Source organism: Agelaius tricolor, unplaced genomic scaffold (genome assembly GCF_023055355.1).
Source record: "Agelaius tricolor isolate 1412-34295 unplaced genomic scaffold, bAgeTri1.0.p SCAF_73, whole genome shotgun sequence".
NCBI lineage: Eukaryota > Metazoa > Chordata > Aves > Passeriformes > Icteridae > Agelaius > Agelaius tricolor.
Window position 1 is genome coordinate 815,348 of NW_027269333.1, and position 20,481 is coordinate 835,828.

General features: G+C 51.5%; 1 protein-coding gene across 1 annotated transcript in view; it reads right to left on the bottom strand.

Moving 5' to 3' along the window:
• LOC139585337 (zinc finger and SCAN domain-containing protein 2-like) overlaps positions 1 to 20,481 on the bottom strand; it is a gene marked incomplete at its 5' end in the record, with an annotated part of 100,181 nt that overhangs the window by 43,985 nt on the left and 35,715 nt on the right. Inside the window, one exon of the mRNA XM_071418022.1 lies at positions 9,006 to 9,341. Coding sequence (XP_071274123.1) covers positions 9,006 to 9,341 — 336 coding nt within the window. The remainder of the gene's footprint in view (positions 1 to 9,005; positions 9,342 to 20,481) is intronic.

The following is a 20,481-nucleotide window of genomic DNA, read 5'->3' on the forward strand; positions in this document are numbered from 1 at the left end:
GAAAACAAACTGCAGCTTCTTCCTCCTCCCCTTCTCGCTCAGAACCAGCCTTAAAGGTGCAGAACTCATTTCTGGGCTAAAGGGACCGATGGGGTACGAGCATCATGAAGTCACCCCAGGACGCGCCCCTGTCAGGGTCAGGGGGTCCCGTCCGCGCCTCATCTCCGGGCTGCTGGGGGTGCCCCAGCTCCGGTATCGCCCCTTCCCCTCTCCCCGCCCCGGGGATCCCCCGTTCCACAGCCCCAGCTCTCACGGGGATCCCCAAAACCAATGTCCCGCCCCGTCGGTACCGGGCCATCCACACGTGGACCTCCCGGGACCCTCCCAAGGGGCGATCGCTGCTCATCTGCCCCCGAAAAAGCTCCTCTTAGGGAGCCCGGAGATATCCAGGGCTCGAGTCCGGGATCTGCCGGCTCCGAACACTCTCCAAAAAAATCCTCCCGGAGACCCCTGGCTGGAGTTATTTGGGAATTTAGCTACTTGAGCTGGGCTTCTTGTGGGACTTTTAGCAGCCTTGTGCTCCTCACCTTTGAGTAAATGAACTTTATCAGTCACTCTGATATAATTTGTCCCCTCTTCTCCAGTTATTTTAAAAAACTTTTCAAGGAAGGACAAGAAAATATTTTCTTTTTCCCTGGCCACCCACAACAGCCATTTTCTTCATCATTTCTCCCATAAGTTCCCTAGGATGAAGGAGGGAATGCGTCCAAGTTTCCAAGGGTTCTTCCAGAAAAAAACAGAACCTCCTCAGTACAGGGAACCATGCTGTTGTCAAAGGCACTTGGGGACAGACAACAGTGCCCTGAACTCACTGTGCCAAAATAATCTTGCAATCTGGATAACAATATTTTCAGAGAGATGCCTCTGCCCCAATTAAGGTGCTAACAAGACTAAAACCAAGGTGGATTTTATTAAACAGTAAATGTGAGGTAGAGAGAGAGTTGGAAAGAAAAAGTGGGGGAGAGCAAGGGAGTGACAGGGACAGAGACCTGCCCTGGGGCAGGGCAAGTGTGACATTGTCCCCTGTGTGTGTGGCCTTCCCGGGGTGGGGGTTTTACACCTGAGCCAGTTTGGGTAAGGGGGGTGGTGTTCACCCCCTGAGCAGGGATTCCCCCACTGTTTCAGGTTGCAGTGTAAGATGGAACCAAATGCATGTTTTCAATGCCCATCTTCATCAACTGCTAGAAACAGGCGGGGCAGTGTTCTTTATCTCTTCCATGACTCAGCCCTGATAACGCCCTCCAGGGGAGATATCTTCTGCGAATGGGCCATTGAGTGTCACTGCAGGACTGATAAAATTCCATCATCCCATTGTGGGATGCTCCGCCCAGGGGGAGGATCCAAGCATTCCTACCTGGATATAAGCTGAGCCTTGCAACCAGGAGCAGCTTGCCTACTGGATTCCCAGAGGACAAGAGCTCCAGAACCACCCCTGGACCTCCAGAGGAAGACCAGACCCTTCTACAGGATCACTGCTTGGACAGAATCACGTTCATCACTCCAACAGGACTGCAGCCACCATTTAATGGGACTGCTGCCACCACCCTGACCAGCAACAGGGTGTCAGGTTATATCCTGACTCTGTCAGTTTAAGGCAGTGTTTCTGTAGCATTGCCTTGATCTTCATTTTCTTATTAAATTGTAATTCTGAATTAGACTCTCCCCCCGGTTTGCCTTCAAACCAGTCCCAAAGACAATGTGTGCAGCCTTTCTTTGGTCCCCGAAACAGGATTTCCCATTCCCAAATCTTGATTGGATGGAGGAGGAGGCTGCACGAAACAGGAAGGACCCCCGGGACACCCAGGCAGGTGAGGAGGAAGTCAGTGCCCCTTTCCCCCTCTCTCCTGCTCCATCTCCCAGCCCAGCACAGCCCCTGGCTGCAGGACAACCCTGCTGCCAACCCCATCCTGCCGGGGCTGCACTGGGGGGATCTCCTTCCCCTTACCCCTGGCATGGAGGCAAATCCCATCGTCTTCTCGTCCTTCCTCCCCCAGGGAAGAAGCTGAGGATGGAGACCAGGGAGGACAAATCCCCACAGCAGAACCTCGTGGAAGAGGCCGTTTTAAGTGGCTCCACGGTGCAGAATTCCAACGTAAAGGAAAAGCCCCAGAGATCCCACAGGAGGAGGGGCTCAAAACCCAGCCCAGGGTGCTCTGAGGAGGAAAGACCCACCCTGAGCCAGGAAGGTGGACAGAGCTTCAGCCAGAGCTCAGAGCTGGTGGTCCCTGAGCAGCTTCACAATGGGGAGAAGCCCCACAAGTGCTTGGAGTGTGGGAAGAGCTTCAGCAAGAGTAACCACCTGATCAGGCACCAGCACATCCACACTGGGGAATGGCCCTATGAGTGCGGGGAATGTGGGAAGGGCTTCAGCTGCAGATCCACCTTTGTGAAACACCTAAGCATCCACACTGGGGAGAGGCCCTTCGAGTGTCCCCAGTGTCAGAAGAGGTTTCAGACCAGCTTCAGTCTCCTCCAGCACCAGCGAATTCACTCAGAGGAGAGGCCCTTCCTCTGCCCTGACCGTGGGAAGGGCTTCAAGCGGAAATACCACCTCATCAGGCACCACTGGCGCATCCACACTGGGGAGAGGCCCTACGAGTGTCTCCAGTGTGGGAAGAGCTTCACTTTCAGCTGTAACTTGACCAGACACAAACAGAGTCATGGGTAAGTGAAGCCCTGCAAATGCCCCCATTTCAGGAGGAGCTGCATTCACTGCTCCAAATTCATCCTCCATTGGAGGTCCCACATTGGGAAGAGCCCGGGTGATCCATGTTCCCTGTGATCCATGTGAGGAAGACACCTGTCCCTTTTCCTGCCCCTCCCAGTGATATGATGTGGGATGGAGGAACATGAGGGTCTGGCCATGGCCCTGTCATTACATTCACTCCCACCTCAGAACATTGCCAGGGGCAGGAAAGGGACTGTCTCTTTCTCTCTCTCTCTCTCTCTCCCTGAGGAGAAGGGTGTCCTTTCCAGTCATGGGAAATTGTGGCCAGGCAGACCCAGTGACTTGTGTTTTAGTTTTCCGTTTACAGTTTTATTTATCCCTTCTGTTTTCAACATTGTTTTTGTTCTGTTTGTTCCTTATCCCGTTGCTGTTCCCAATAAATTGTTCTTCTCCCAGCCTGGGATCTTTGCCTTTTGTGCTTTCCATGGCAGGCGGGAGGGTAGTGAGGGCAGTGCGGTTTTAGCGGGAGCAGGAAATTGGGGAATCCCATTCCTGAAGCCCGGCCCATGGAAACCGAGCATCCCAGCTGGTGCCAGCCCTGGTGGCCATGGCAGCAGCCTTGGGAGCGGGTCCCTGGCTGGGGCTGTGGGAACCTCTTCCCTCTGGTGCCCAGGGACAGGAGTGGAGGGAACGGCTGCAGCTGAGCCGGGGCAGGCTCAGGTTGGATGTCAGGAAAAGGTTTTTGGCCAGAGGCTGCTGGGGCCCTGCCAGGCTCCCCAGGGAAGGGTCCCAGCTCCAGGGCTCTCTGAGCTGCAGCAGCGTTTGGCCAGCACTGCCAGGCCCAGGCTGGCATTGTTGGGGTGTCCTGTGCAGGGCCAGCAGTTGGACTGGAGGATCCTGATGGGTCCCTCCCAGCTCAGCCAGTTCTATGTGTTGAAGGTTGCAATGCAAGATGTATTTCATTACCATCTGTATGGCAGATTATCTTTTGTCAAGTGGGCAGTTTGCCTTATCCGTCTCTTTGAGTGACCACATTCACACCTCCCTCGGGAGGGGACATCTGCTGATAACAGACTATTGAATGTCACTGCACGACTGATAAGAACTATAACATCCCATTGTGAGATGCTCCGCCCAGAGGGAGGAGCCAAGCATTGCTACCCAGATAGAATCCAGAAGTTTTGAGACACCAGCACGGCTTTCTCCACTGGATTCCCCGGAGAAACAGCAGCTGCCTCTTCTTCCACTGGATCTTCAGAGGAAGAATAATTCCCTCTCTACAGGCCCCCCTTCCTCCAACAGAACCACCCCTGACACTGCAGGAGGGCTTCAGCCACATTTCCAATTGGACTGCCACCAACACCCTGACCCACAGGATGTTAGGTTGGGTTCTGACTCTGTCAGTGTTGTTCTAGTGTACTGCACTGTTTATTTTATCCTTTTTTTTTTTTTCCCTATTAAAGAGCTGTTATTTCCTGCTCCCATATTTTTGTGCCTGAGAGCCCCTTAATTTAAAATTTATAGCAATTTGGAGGGGTGGGGAGGGTTTACATTCTCCATTTCAGCGGAGGCTTCTACCTTCCTTAGCAAACTCCTGTCTTTCCAAGCAAGACAGTTTATTAGGGTCTATCACTGCAGGGGTCTAGGGGTTAAAGAGAACAGCAAGGGAGGGTTTAGGGTAGAAATACAGGAAAAGAGGGGGTAGAGGAGAGCATCAGGGATCTAAGGGTTTAGGGGTGGTATACAGGGAAAGGAACCAATAGGGAATGCCAGAGTGGAAAGGTGGAGACATAGACTGATGGGAAGACAGGGAAAGGAGAACTCTCTAGAACATGAACATATGAAGGTAATAGGGGTAGGAAAGGCCAATGGGCCAATGGGGAGGACAGAACTAGGACAAATTACCATAGTGCTTCAGAGCACCATGGGGGAAGTTTCTTTCCTCACCCTGAGCTGTGAGGAATGCCCGGAGCCTAAGGTGCATCTCTCCAGGGCATTGCTCTTGCCCTGTCCCCAGTAGGCTCACAGGCTCTCACAACTCGCCCTTTTTGTTTAGTTAAAAGTCTTCCCCTATGGATTTCTGCAAGCACCTAACAAAATAAGGGAACATTATTTACATAACAATAGCTATAAGTCATAATAGTACGAATGTAATAACTCAAAGAGGAAATAGTACATAAGATTAGGATACAACTGAAATAATTGAATGGGTAGGAACTAATTAAACAACATCTTTTTTCTGGAATGCAAGATCGATAGGAAGTTGTATTGTTCAGGCAGTACAGAGCTGTTTCCTTTTTCAGGTTATTGCTGCATCTATACGCCACATCTTTCGTTCTTCTTTTCCACGCTGCTTGTGCTTGTCATCACAGCTTTGGGCAAGGACCGTTATTCTTGTAGGACAGGGACCCCCTCTCTCAGTCCCTGCATGCCTTGCAGCGCTTCTTATCAGGCACGGATACCTGCTTTGGGTTCCTCCCTCTTTTGGATTGGACAGGGGCCTCCAGGGTCTGCAATCTCCCTGCCATCTCCCAATCACCTTCCCTAGCAGCTTGTTCCCACTCCCCTGCCCAGTGATCCTCAGGCTCGGTGTTAGAGTCTGGGGAATCACTGTCTTCTGCTGAGGAGGAGGGCCTGCTGGTAGAGGAGCGGTGCTCCTGGGTAACCGGTGCGGCCCCGTGCCATGGGCTGCTGGCAGCCAAGATGGCTGCCTTCCGGTCACCATCATGGCCACTTCCGGCTCCGGGGATGTGGGAGCCACAAGTGTCATGGCCCCAGGGGTGGAGCCTGGGGTGGAGAAGGTGTAGACCACAAGGGGAAAGGCAGAGCCTGCGTCGGGAAGGGTGGTTGGGATCCCAACGCAGGGACAACCATCGACACAATGGGTGGAGGGGAATGTGTTGCAGGGGAGGAGCCCAACAATGGAGGAGCAGGAACAGGAAAGTGGCCATTTTGGGGTGCGAGGGTGGGAAAACTTGGATCAGGAGGGGACAAAATGGCAGGGCTGGCCATGTTGCCGGCGCCATTTTGTGGGGTAATGGCCACTGGGGGAGATGAAAGAGGGTATGCAGGCACAGGAGGAAGGTTGAGGGGAAGGTCCAGAGCAGCACGGCCAGTGCCATCCTGGTGAGGGGAGAGAGGAGATCGGGAGGCGTCAGGGAGACGGCAGCAACCATGTGCTGGATAGTGACATCTGCCTGCTGATTTCTCCTCAGGTGGGGAAGAGGGTTTGGGGGCATGGGGAGAGGATGAAGTGGAAGGGGTTTTGAACTGGGGACCCAAAACTTTTCCTGAATTTTCCCCTGATTTTTTTAACTGAATCATAAATAGCAAAAAAAGAAGATAAAGCTTTTTAACATAAATGGAACGAAAAAGATAATAAAACTTCCCCACTTTAAAATTTCCCTGCATTTTTAAAACAAATAACTTGATCCCGACCATACCCCAAATCTCAAGTGGTGAAACTGATTTCCTTGTAACATAAAATATTTGAAAAGAAAATGATAAAAAGCTTTCAAATTCTCCTTTGAAAAATGATTCCCCAAGCAACAAGGGCTAATGTAACTTGGATATAAATCTCCCGTTGTGGAACAATGAGTTTTGTGCCTATTCTGCAGTCTTCCCACCCACAGGATTTAAAGTGAGAAAACAAAAGAAAAGGGGGACACTGACTGAAACATACTCATCCAGCAGTGCCTCAACAAAGGATCTCGTGGTGGGTCTGTCAAGGAGAGCGATCCTCCAGTCCGTGACTCTGGGAGGGTTGCAGGTCTCTCCCCTCAGCGTGCCCTGATAAAACTCAGAGGTTGCCTTAGGGTAGTGGCTGACCCAAAGGCGACTTAGATTGCAGCGATGCTGGAGATGCTCTCCAGGGGTACCAGACAAAGGTCCCTGTTCGGGCTCCGCTTGTTGTGGTCTGCGGTGGTGGTGAATGCAACCTTCCCTGAGAGCATCTTGCACCAACAGGCAGGAGCCACAGGAGCACCAGCACACACAGACACACACACAGACACAGACACACACACACACAGACACACAGACACACACAGACACACACACAGACACACACACACACACACACACACACACACAGACACACACACACACACACAGACACACACACACACAGACACGCACAGACACAGACACACAGACACACAGACACACACACACACAGACACAGACACACACACAGACACACACACACACAGACACACACACACACACACACAGACACGCACACAGACACACACACACACAGATACACACAAACACAGACACACACACAGACACGCACAGACACAGACACACACTGACACACGCACAGACACAGACACACACACACACAAACAGACACACAGACACACAGACACACACACACACACACACTGACACACGCACAGACACAGACACACACACACAGACACACAGACACACACAGACACACAGACACACACACACACAGACACACACAGACACAGACACACACACACACACACACACACAGACACACACAGACACACACACACAGACACACACACACACACAGACACAGACACACACACACACACAGACACACACACACACACACAGACACGCACACAGACACACACACAAACACAGACACAGAGACACGCACAGACACAGACACACACTGACACACACACAGACACACAGACACAGACACACACAGACACACAGACACACAGACACACACACACATGCGCACACACACACAGACACACACACACAGACACACAGACACACAGACACACACAGACACACAGACACAGCAGCTCAGCAGTGAATACACAGGAGGGTCCAGGCATAGAGTTTTAATGTGTTTTATTTCAGGCAATGATGAAGAGGTCCAGGGGCAAAAATCAAAGACAAAGCAGGGTCTAGGGTATAAATCAGGATAGAGGGGGTGTAGGAGAGCATCAAGGATCCAGTAGTCTGAGGGCTCAGGGGTGGTACACAGGGAAGGGAGCAATAGGGAGTGCAAGAAAGGATAGGTGGAGACATAAACCAATGGGAAGACAGGGAAGGGAGAACCCCCTAGAACATGAACATATAAGGGTAAAAGAGGTAGAAAAGCCAAAGGGCCAATAGGGAGGACAGAACTGGGAGAAATTAACATAGTGCTGTGAGGCACCATGGGGGAAGCTTCTTTCCTGACCCTGAGCTGTGGGGAATGCCCGGAGTCTAAGGTGCATCTCTCCAGGGCATTGCTGTTGGCCTCTCCCCAGTCAGCTCACAGGTCTCCAAACACACACTGGAGCTGTCTGGGGCCGTTCATCATTTCTCTGCTCTCCAGCACCGAGGCAATGGACTCTGGCTACATCCCTGAGCTCGTACCGATGGCAACCACCCCTGGCAATTGGGCTCCATGGAGCTGCTCTCAGGAAACCCCCAAGAGCTGGGGAGTGCCCCAAAACCACCTCAGAAATGTGAGATACCCCGGCATCTCTTCATGAACATGGAATATCCAAAAACTCAGTCAATAACGGCCTTCCCTTCCCTTCCCTTCCCTTCATCATCCCCAAACTTTGGCTGTCTTATTCCCGACCCCAGCCCACCTCCCCAGTCCCAACCCAACCCTTCCCACTCCTCCTGGACATCAAGACATCCCTTCCAAGCTGTACTTCCCCCATTCCACACCTCTCAAAACCCATCCCACCCATCCTGCCCCACTCAATGCTCATCTCACCCTCCTGATTTGCATTCCACTTTGCCCAATCCCTTTCAACCCCATTTCACCCCAAGGGGCTGTGGAATCGAGGAATTTTGGGGTGGCAGTGAGTAGTTTCAGTGGCATTGAGGTGACAGATCAAACCCTATTGTCTCTTTGAGTGCCAAGAAAGGGAGACAACTAAATCAAATACTCCCAAATTCTCCCAATTATTTCCCTGAATCCCAGATTCCTCTGAAACACAAGTAAAAAGTGAGGCTTTAGATGCCTTTGATGAATTTATTGATTTTTACCCCAATTTTCTCTGTTTTTGAGGGATGAAGATTAATCCAAAGAAAATTAAGGCCAAAAGAAAGGAACAACCAGCCCAGTGTCTTTCCAACATGGATCACCAGGAATGTGGGTCACCAGGGCTCTGACCAACGTGGGTCCTCCCATAGGGGATGAAACTGGAGTGGTGCACGAAGCTCTTCCTACACTTGGGGCATTTGCAAGGCTTCCCTTACTGGTGATTCCATTGGTGTCTGGTCAAGTTAGAGCTCTGGGTGAAGCTCTTCCCACACTGGGAACACTCGTAGGGCCTCTCCCCAGTGTGGATGCACCGGTGCCTGATGAGGTGGGAGTTGTACTTGAAGCCCTTCCCACAGTTGGGGCAGCGGAAGGGCCTCTCCTGGGTGTGAATCCGCTCATGCAGGAGGAGACTGGAGCTGGTCTGAAACCTCTTCCCACACTGAGAACACTCGTAGGGCCTCTCCCCAGTGTGGATACGTTGGTGCCTGATGAGTTCTGAGCTGCAGCTGAAGCCCTTCCCACACTCCCCACACTCGTAGGCCCATTCCCCAGTGTGGATCATCTGGTGGCGGATCAGGGTGCTGCTCTGCATGAAGCTCTTCCCACACTCCAAGCACTTGTAGGGCTTCTCCCCATCATGAAGCTGCCCATGGACCACCGACTCTGAGCTGTGGCTGAAGCTCTGTCCACCTGCCTGGCTCAGGGTGGGTCTTTCCTCCTCAGAGCACCCTGGGATGGGTTTGGAGCCCCTCTTCCTGTAGAATCTCTGGGACTTGTCCTCCCCATTGGATTCCTGTGCCCTGGAGCCACTTAAAATGGCCTTTTCCATGAGGTTCTGCTGTGGGGATTTGTCCTCCCTGGTCTCCATCCTCAGCTCCTTCTCTGGGGGAGAAAGGACAAGGAGAGGATGGGATTTGCCTCCGTGCCAGAGGGAAGGGGAAGGAGATCCCCCCAGAGCATCTCTGGCAGGACGGGGTTGGCAGCAGGGTTGTCCTGCAGCCGGGGGCTGTGCTGGGCTGGGAGATGGAGCAGGAGAGAGGGGGAAAGGGGCACTGACTTCCTCCTCACCTGCCTGGCTGTCCTGGGGCATTGTGTCAGTTTGAAAAGACAGGTGTCTGCTAAGGAAGGCAGGAGACTCCCTTAAATTGAAAAATGTTAATCCCTTCACTTGGAATTATAATTTTCAAAATAAGAGGCTGTCAAGCAAAATCTATGGGAATAGGAATAACAGTTCTTCAGTGGAAAAATTAAAAATAGAAATGCAGTAGTACTAAAAAATTACTTACAGAGTCAGAATATGGCCTGACACCCTGTGGGTCAGAGTGTTTTTAGCACTCCTGTTAAATGGTGGCTGCAGTGCTCCTGCAATGACAGGTGTGGTTCTGTTGGAGCAGTGATCCTGTAGAAGGGTGCAGTTTTCCTCTGAAGGTCCAGTGGTGGTGCCGATCGGCCTGGTCTTCCAATGGGATCCCGTGGAGCTGACAGCTGCTCTTCTGGGAATCCTGTGGGAGAAGGCAGACTCCTGTTCACATCCTCAGATTATATTCAGGTAGGAATGCTTGGCTCCTCCCTCTGGGCGGAGCTTCTCACAATGGGATGATGGAATTTTTATCAGTGACACTCAATGGCCCATTAACACAAGATATCTCCCTGGAGGGAGGATTCCTTGTGGAAGAGATTAAGTAAACTGCTCAATTAACAGATGATAATTGCCCCACCTTTAACAGAGGGTAATTGAATACACACCCAGCTAAACCTGAGACACTGTTCCAGCCTTGGAAAGCAGGATTTGGTACCAGGACTTGTTATAGAATGCAACTCTGATTGAAGGCAGAGATAGAATCTCCAGAGCTTGCAGCCAGAAATGGACAGTTGTGTGATACTCATTTCAACATCTTCTCTTTTGGAATTATTGACTAATGATTATTTGCTTTGCCAATCTAATACTTCTGTAATTTTTTGCAAATTTGCACTATCTAAATTACACTGTTCCTTAAGTTAAGTTGGTGTCTGTATCTTTGGTGCTGGCCCTGCCCACTGGTGAAACAGGGCCCCATCCTGCCTAAGTGTTGCCTGGAAAGACAAAAAACCTCACTCTAAATGTCCCCCCTTCCTCCTTGTTCCCCACACTTCATGCACTGATCATGATGTCCTATGGTCTGGGGTATCCCTGGGGTCAGCTGGGATCTCCTGTCCTTGCTGTGTCCCCTCCCAACCTCCCCCACACCCTCAGCCCCTCCCCAGAGTGGCTGAATGAGGGGCAGGACAGGCCTTGGTTCAGTGTGAGCTCAGCAAGAACGAAACCATCTCTGTGTGCTCAGCCCTTTGCTCAGCCCCCGGGCCCAGCATTTCCTCCACTGCAACCGTGGACCCCCCTTTCCCACCCCTCTGCCCCACGGCCGCCGCAGCACCGGCTGACAATAGAAGCAATTCTGTGGCAATTCCAAGTTTCATTGGTTCCTGCACAGCTCCAGCTCAGCTGCTGGCACATTCTGATAAAAGAAAAGTGCACATTCGGCCCAATACAGATATTATTAAAAGGAAGGGGGAGCGTTTAGTAGCTGTCACAAAGGTGACAGGGATGAAGAGAATAATGATTCTCACATTTGGCAAAGAACCCAAGCCTGGGAATTCAGGAGTTATTTGGGAATTTAGCTACCTGAGCTGGCCTTCTTGTAGCACTTTGGGCAGCCTTGTGTTCTACACCATGGGGTGAATGAACCTTGTCAGTGTCACTGGTAGCATTTGCTCGCTTTCCTCCAGTGATTTTAACAAACTTTTCAAGGAAGGACAACCAAATATTTTCTTTACACTCCAGGCCCACAACAGCAATTTTTCTCACCAGTTCTGCCATAGGTCGCTCAGAGGAAGTTGCATCAGAGTTTCCAAGAGTTCTTCCAGAGAGAACCACAACCTCTTCAGAGGAGGGAACCATGCTGTTGTCAAAGGCACCTGGGGTCAAAGAACCGTGCCCTGAACTCACTGTGCCAAAAGAATTTTGCAATCTGGTTAAGAAAATTATTAGAGAGATGCCTCTGTCCAAATTAAGGCGCTAACAAGACCAAATCCTACGTGGATTTTATTAAACAGTAAATGTGAGGTAGAGAGAGAGATGGAAAGAAAGAGAAAAGGGGGGAGAGCAAGGGAGTGACAGGGACAGAGACCTGCCCTGGGGCAGGGCAAGTGTGACATTGTCCCCTGTGTGTGTGGCCTTCCCGGGGTGGGGGTTTTACACCTGAGCCAGTTTGGGTAAGGGGGTGGTGTTCACCCCCTGAGCAGGGATTACCCCACTGTTTCAGGTTGCAGTGTAAGATGGAACCCAATGCATGTTTTCAATGCCCATCTTCATCAACTGCTATAAACAGGTGGGGCAGGGTTCGTTATCTCTTCCATGACTCAGCCCTGATAACGCCCTCCAGGGGAGATATCTTCTGCGAATGGGCCATTGTGTGTCACTGCAGGACTGATAAAATTCCATCATCCCATTGTGGGATGCTCCGCCCAGGGGGAGGATCCAAGCATTCCTACCTGCATATAAGCTGAGCCTTTCAACACCAGGAGCAGCTTGCCTACTGGATTCCCAGAGGACAAGAGCTCCAGAACCACCCCTGGACCTCCAGAGGAAGACCAGACCCTTCTATAGGATCACTGCTTGGACAGAATCACGTTCATCTCTCCAACAGGACTGCAGCCACCATTTAATGGGACTGCTGCCACCACCCTGACCAGCAACAGGGTGTCAGGTTATATCCTGACTCTGTCAGTTAAAAGGCAGTGTTTCTGTAGCATTGCCTTGATCTTCATTTTCTTATTAAATTGTATATCTGACTTAGATTCTCCTCCAGGTTTGCCTTCAAACCAGAACAAAAGACAATGTGTGCACCCTTTGTTTGGTTCCCGAAACAGGATGTCCCATTCTCAAACCTTGACTCAATAGAGGAGGAGGCTGTGAGAATGACGAAAGAGCCCTGGGACACCCATGCAGGTGAGGAGGAAGTCAGTGCCCCTTTCCCCCTCTCTCCTGCTCCATCTCCCAGCCCAGCATGGCCCCTGGCTGCAGGACAGCCCTGCTGCCAACCCCGTCCTGCCGGGGATGCACTGGGGGGATCTCTTTCCCCTTCCCTCTGGCACGGAGGCAAATCCCATCCTCTCCTTGTCCTTCCACCCCCAGGGAAGAAGCTGAGAATGGAGACCAGGGAGGACAAATTGCCACAGCAGAACCTCATGGAAAAGGCCATTTTAAGTGGCTCCACGCTGCAGAATTCCAACAGGGTGGACAAGTCCCAGAGATTTCACAGGAGAGGGTGCTCCAAACCCAGCCCAGGGTGCTCTGAGGAGGAAAGACCCACCCTGAGCCAGGAAGGTGGACAGAGCTTCAGCCAGAGCTCAGAGCTGGTGGTCCCTGAGCAGCTTCATGATGGGGAGAAGCCCTACAAGTGCTTGGAGTGTGGGAAGAGCTTCATGCAGAGCAGCACCCTGATCCGCCACCAGATGATCCACACTGGGGAATGGCCCTATGAGTGTGGGGAGTGTGGGAAGGGCTTCAGCTGCAGCTCTGCCCTCATCACCCACCAACGCATCCACACTGGGGAGAGGCCCTTCGAGTGTCCCCAGTGTCAGAAGAGGTTTCGGAGAAGCTCCCATCTCCTCCAGCACCAGCGAATTCACACTGATGAGAGGCCCTTCCGCTGCCCTGACTGCGGGAAGGGATTCAAGCAAACCTCTCACCTCATCACCCATCAACGCATCCACACTGGGGAGAGGCCCTACGAGTGTTCCCAGTGTGGGAAGAGGTTTCAGAGCAGCTCCAATCTCCTCCTGCATGAGTGCATTCACATCCAGGAGAGGCCCTTCCTCTGCCCTGACTGCGGGAAGGGCTTCAAGCACAACTCCACCCTCCTCACCCACCAGCGCATCCACACTGGGGAGAGGCCCTACAAGTGTTCCCAGTGTGGGAAGAGCTTCACCACCAGCTCTCACTTGACAAGACACCAACAGAGGCACCAGTAAGTGAAGCCCTGCAAATGCCTCGATTGCAGGCACAGCTTCATGCACCGCTCCATCTTCATCCCTCATGGGAGAACCCACATTGGGAAGAGCCCCCGTGATCCATGTTCCCTGTGATCCATGTGAGGAAGACACCTGTCCCTTTTCCTGCCCCTGCCAATGACATGATGTGGCATTGAAAAACATGAGGGTCTGGCCATGGTCCTGTCATTACATTCACTCCCACCCCAGAACATTTCCAGGAGCAGGAAAGGGACTCTCTCTCTCTCTCTCTCCCTGAGGAGAAGGGTGTCCTTTCCAGACAGGGGAATTGTGGCCAGGCAGACCCAGTGAGCTGTGTTTTTATTTTCCTTGTAAACGGTTTTATTTATCCCTTCTGTTATCAATATTGTTTCTGCTCTGTTTTTTCCTTATTTGGTTGCTGTTCCCAATATATTGTTCTTATCCCAGCCTGGGATCTTTGCCTTTTGTGCTTTCCATGGGAAGCGGGAGGGCAGCGAGGGCAGCGCAGTTTTAGCAGGAGCAGGAAATTGGGGAATCCCATTCCTGAAGCCCGGTCCATGGAAACCGAGCATCCCAGCTGGTGCCAGCCCTGGTGGCCATGGCAGCAGGCTTGGGAGTGGGTCCCTTGCTGGGGCTGTGGGAACCTCTTCCCTCTGGTGCCCAGGGACAGGAGTGGAGGGAACGGCTGCAGCTGAGTTGGGGCAGGCTCAGGTTGGATGTCAGGAAAAGGTTTTTGCCCAGAGGCTGCTGGGGCCCTGCCAGGCTCCCCAGGGAAGGGTCCCAGCTCCAGGGCTCTCTGAGCTGCAGCAGCATTTGGACAGCGCTGCCAGGCCCAGGCTGGCATTGTTGGGGTGTCCTGTGCAGGGCCAGCAGTTGGACTGGAGGATCCTGATGGGTCCCTCCCAGCTCCGCCAATTCTGTGGCTCTGGGATCCCATGAGCCTGGGGATGGGACTGGAAATGGTTGCCATGGCAACGGGCTCTGGCTGCAGGCCTGAGCTGGTGTCCATGGCAACCACCCCTTGCATGGGGTCTCCGTGGAGCTGCCAAGGGACTGAGCATAGCAACAGGGGGCTGGTGATGGTTGCCATGGAAACTGAGCATAGCAACAGGGGGCTGGTGATGGTTGCCATGGGAACTGAGCATAGCAACAGGGGGCTGGTGATGGTTGCCATGGAAACTGAGCATAGCAACAGGGGGCTGGTGATGGTTGCCATGGGAACTGACCATAGCAACAGGGGGCTGGGATGGTTGCCATGGAAACTGACCATAGCAACAGGGGGCTGGTGATGGTTGCCATGGAAACTGACCATAGCAACAGGGGGCTGGGATGGTTGCCATGGAAACTGACCATAGCAACAGGGGGCTGGGATGGTTGCCATGGAAACTGACCATAGCAACAGGGGGCTGGGATGGTTGCCATGGAAACTGACCATAGCAACAGGGGGCTGGTGATGGTTGCCATGGAAACTGACCATAGCTACAGAGGGGTGGTGATGTTTGCCATGGAAACTGACCATAGCAACAGGGGGCTGGGGATGGTTGCCTGCTAAGGATCAGATTTGTCACAGGCCCTCACAGGGGCTCCATGGAGACTTTCCAAGAGTCTCCAGGCTGTTCCAGAGCTGGAATGTCACAGGCAGAGACAGGGGCTCCATGGAGACCTCCCAGGCCTTTCTGGGGATGGTAAAGAGCCCTGTGGTCAGAGGCAGTCCCAGCCATTCCATGGTGACATCCCAGGGAACCTTGGGCTGCAAAGGCACTGATCTGTCACAGGCACTCACGGGGGCTCCAGGGTGACATCCCAGGAGTCCCCAGGCTGCCAAAGAGCCGAGATGTCCCAGACACTCACAGGGGCTCCTGTCATGGGCACAGTGGGAGCTTCAGGCTAAGTCTATTAGAGAAGCTCCTGTTGGGTCACGAGGTGCAGAAAGGATCCCCAATAGCCCCCACAGATCCCCAAATGTCACCGTTGAATCAGAGATGACACCAACCCAGATCAGAAGGCTATGGGCTAAAAGCCACCTGTTTTTTCAGTCCTCTTCTTTTATATCTTGGTTTGCTAAAGGTGGACCTCATTGGTCAATTAATCAACACATTTCACATGATTGGCCAATTAAGACAACACCATTGAGTAAACGACTTTATGGAAAAAAGCCGACTTATTACAAACATTTTTGGGGAACCAGTCATTGAGGTTTGGTTTTTTTTGGGCCTTTCTGGGGGCTCCCTGGATGGGGGAAACCCTCTGTAGCAGTTCTGTGCCAGGTAAAAGGAGATGCATGGGACTTTCTCAGTCTTCAGCTTCTTGTTTATTGTTATCTTATCTAAAGTTTTGCATTGCTGTCCACACCAGGCTCAACATGCTGGGAAAACACCTCAAAATGGTACTAAAATGAATGGTTTCAAGGTCTTTTAAAGTTTTCTCATCCAATTAATTCTTAAAACATACATTATTTCTACTTATCTACCAATAATTCATCCCTTGACTGTCCACATAACATCTGCACTGTGCTTTCCTTGACCAATCACCCTGTGCCACCAACACTGCAGAAAATGGAGTAGATGAAGAAGAAGACCGGGACTACACCGCAATTCCTGCAACTTGCTTCCTATCTACACCGTATTAAAAACCCCAAAACCTAAATTTCTCACCCAAGGGACGTAGTATGCTACTCTCTATTACCTATTTCACACCTTGGAAAATTCTAATCTGTCTCAAAGTCCTGGAAGTCCTCTCCATGGGCAAAGGTTAAATGCAGTGTTTCTCTGGGGGTCAGGATCCCTCAGAGCAGACAGAGAAATATTCCCTGTGCCCTGGATTCCCACACATTTAACCTAAAATCTTTTAACCCTTAACATGTGAAGTTACCCAAAAACATTCCAGGTAAGTAGGATTAGAAGGAGAAGAAATAGAGAACAACAGAAAGACAGAAGATGCAGAGAAAGACACGCACATAGGTACCAACTGCTGGGGTTCCAGCATCACCAACAGAGGAACCCCAGGAGAAGGCAGGATCCAGACCCTGGGCTGGCCTCAAGCTCCGGCTTTTAACCCCCTGTGCCTTCATGGCCCCACCCCTGGGGTGGGACTGCCAGTTGCTTGTCCAATCAGAGCCAGGGTAGCACCAGCTGCTGCTGTGTGATTGATTGATTGATTGATTGATTGATTGACAGCTGGGCCAATCAGAGCTGGGTTAACATCACCCCCTGCTGTGTGATTGGCAGCTCTGCCAGGCCAGGGCTGGGGGCGGGGCTCTGTCCCACCACAAACCAAGGCCTGACCCGGCCCTGGCCCCACACGGGCATTCCGAGCATCCCAAGGTGTCTCGGGACATGGATCTCATCCAGCCTCTGACAGCCACCACAGTGACACTACGGAACCTCATGGAGCCATGGGTCAGTTGTGACAATGGAGATCCAAGGAAATGATGGTGAGACTCTGGAATCCAGGAATCATGGAATCAAGGAGACCATTGTGCAAATCATGGGCCCTATGGAAGCAAGGATCAGTGATCAAACTGTGGTTTGATTGTGATTGATTTAAAATAGAAACAAGGAGCGATTGTTTCACAGCGGGGCTGCGTGGGGCCAATGGACCCTTGTGACTCTGTTGGGGCTGATGAAACCAAGAAGCCATTGTGACATTGCCAGACCTCAAGGAATCAAGGAGACCATTGTGACAGTGTTAGGACCCATGAAGTCCATGGAACATGGAACAGGTCTGCCTGGTTTGGCCTCCTGGGGTCTGTCTGAGAGGTCCCACTGAATTTGGCATGTCAAGGGCCACTTCCCATCTGACCGTGAAGCACTGGGGCTCTGTGCTTTTATTCCGATGGGAAAGAACTGTCTTTCTTGTCTAGGCACCCATGGCTGTAATTAGGATTCCACCTCTAAAATTCCATATATTCAAGGGTTACTCTCCAAAATAATCTACCAATACAGTCAAGTCTAGCAAGCCTTGGCTTCTGGTGACTGCCTCTCATCTGACCTTGCACCACTGCGCTTGCTTGTTTCCTTCCTATGGAGACCATTGTGACACTGCGGGGTGCTGTGGAGCCAAAGGGCTTTGTTACACTGTAGGAACTTGTGGAACCAAGGGGATCATTGTGACACTGTGAGTACCATGGATCCATGGGGCCATTGTGACACTGTGTAGTCTTGAGGAACCCTGGAGACCATTGGGACACTTTGGGGTCTTCTGAAATGCAGAGGACATTGTGACCCTGCAGGGTACCATGGATCCAAGGGACCACTGTGACACTGTAGGGCCTTGTGGAACCAAGAACATCATTGTGGCTTTGCTGGGCCACATGGTCCCAAGGGACCATTGTGACACTGTGGGGCCTCGTGGAACCAAGGACATCATTGTGGCTCTGTTGGGCCGCATGGTCCCAAGGGGCCAGTGTGAAGCAGCAGGGCTTTGTGGAACCCAGAGGCCATTGCTGCATTTCAGGGCCTCGTGGAGCCAAAGGACCAGTGTGATCCTGCAGGACACTGTGGATCCATGGAGAGCATTGTGGCATTGCAAGGCCCCATGGAATCATGGAGACCATTGTGACCCTGCAGGGCCTCATGGAAGGAAGGGGCCATTGTGACACTATGGGAACTTGTGGAACCAAGGGAATCATTGTTGCAGTACTGGGCCCCAATGGAACCAAGGGGCCATTGGACACAGCCAGGCTTCATGGAACCAATAGACCATCAGGACACTGTGGGGCCTTGTGGAACCATGGAGACCATTAAGATCCTTAAGGACTTGTGTAACCCAGGGGCCATTATGACACCTGAGGGCCTCATGGAAGCCAGAGAACCACTGTGACACTGCAAGGCCTCATGGAAGCAAGGAGCCATTGTGACACTGCAGGGCACTGTGGAACCAAGGGAACATGAAACAGGTGTGGCTGCCTTGGCCTCCCAGGGGTCACCTGACAGGTCTGGCTGACCTTGGAATGTGGAAGGCCATTCCCATCTGCCCCTGAAACACTGGGGCTCTGGGCTCTTCTTTTTATGGAAAAGAACTGTCCATCTTTTCCAGGCATCCATGGCCAAAATTAGGATTCCACCTCCAAATTTCTGTCTATCCAAGGATTGCTGCCCGACAAAAGCTGCCAGGACAGACAGGTCTGGCTGGTCTTTAACTCCTGAGTGCCAGAACTCACCTGTTTTCCAAACACTAGAAAAGGCTCTCTGCTTTTCTTTTTATGGAAAAATCATCCTTCTCCAGGCACAAATGTCTGAACTTAGTACTCCACATTCATAATTTCAAATATCCAAGGGTTGCTCCAAGCAAACCTGCCAGGACAGAGATGTCAGGCTTGCCTTGGCCTCTGGTGGTTGCCGTTCATCAGCTCCTGAAACATGGGGGCTCCGTGGTTTCCTTCCTATGGAGACCAATGTGACATTTGGGAGCCTTGTGAAATGAAGGGGCCATTGTGACACTGCAGAGCACCATGGATCCAAGGCACCATTGTGACACTGTGGAGCCTCGTGGAACCCAGGACATCATCGTGACTCTTTTGGGCCATGTGGTCCCAAGGGGCCAGTGCAAAGCAGTGGTTGGTAGTTAGCCCAGCTGTAACTCAGAGTCAGACAGATTTTTCCTCCAAAGAATTTGGCAGGAGTTTCAAGCCCTGGGAATCATTTGTTTAACTTAGGGTGAACTTGAGAGTTCCCCCATAAGCCTTTAGTGTTGCTATGTTAAGTTGTCCAAATTCTCCTCCCCTATTGGTTACTTTTTTCCCCTATATGGTTATTGTTCTGGAGTGTTCTACCCGCAAATGTACATGTTGTTGCTTCCCCTTTTTCTCAGGTCTTTGGATCCTGCCCCTTCTACTGTGCTCAACTTCTCCATGTTTATTGTTTCTCACCCTGTGTTATTAAAGTTCCTTTTAAGCTACTCCATCGATCCTGCTCCTTTTCATTTTCGCCACCCTCGCCCTGAAGTCAGGGAACCAGAGAGGTTTGTCACAGCCACCCTCATTGTGACCTTTGGCGCCCAAACAGGGGCCATGACACTCAGGGCTCCCTGTGTCAGTCACGTCAGCTGGGGTTGGCTGATGGATGGGCCAGTGCTCCCCGGGATTTTGGATTGTGCCAGGCCCAGCGGATTCATCGTTGCTTCAAGGGACCTTGCCCAGGATCGGCAGGGACAACCATGGTTTCACCTGCATAGGATTGCAGGTGGTTTTGGGGAAATGCAAGACATTTATTGCCCATTTTGCCACTGTGTTTTTACAATATGCTCCCATGTCCCATAATTGACTTGGGGTGTTCCGGTGGCTCTTCCCCATAAGGCAGAGAAAGAGAAAAATGGGCGGCCAGATGTCCAAAGTAGAAAGGAGCATATGTGGATGCTTTAATTCTCACTGATCATGACATTTTATTTTCAAAGAATGAATTAAAATCAATCATGGGGTGGATCATTAAAAATTTTCCAGATGCCTCTGCTGACAAAATCCATACCATTGAATTTTGGGACTCAGTGAGAGTTAAATTGTACAACCTTTTGATCAAAAGGGACCCCATTGCACCCCACATGCTCCCCATCTTCCACACCATCCTTGAGACCCTTCACCAGGTATCAGAATCACAGGTATCAGCCATTGGTTTATGGTGAAATCAAGAATCTGTGTAGGGCAGCTAAAGACCATAGGAGGGACTTACCTTGTTTTAATGGCCTAATGAGGGCCATGTTTACAGCACATGTCTTAACTCCCTATGATTTAAAATATATTATGACCATGTTGTTGTCACCTACAGAATACACCCTGTGGGAAGGGGGATGGAAGTGTTTACTAAATCAATTAATAGCAGACTAT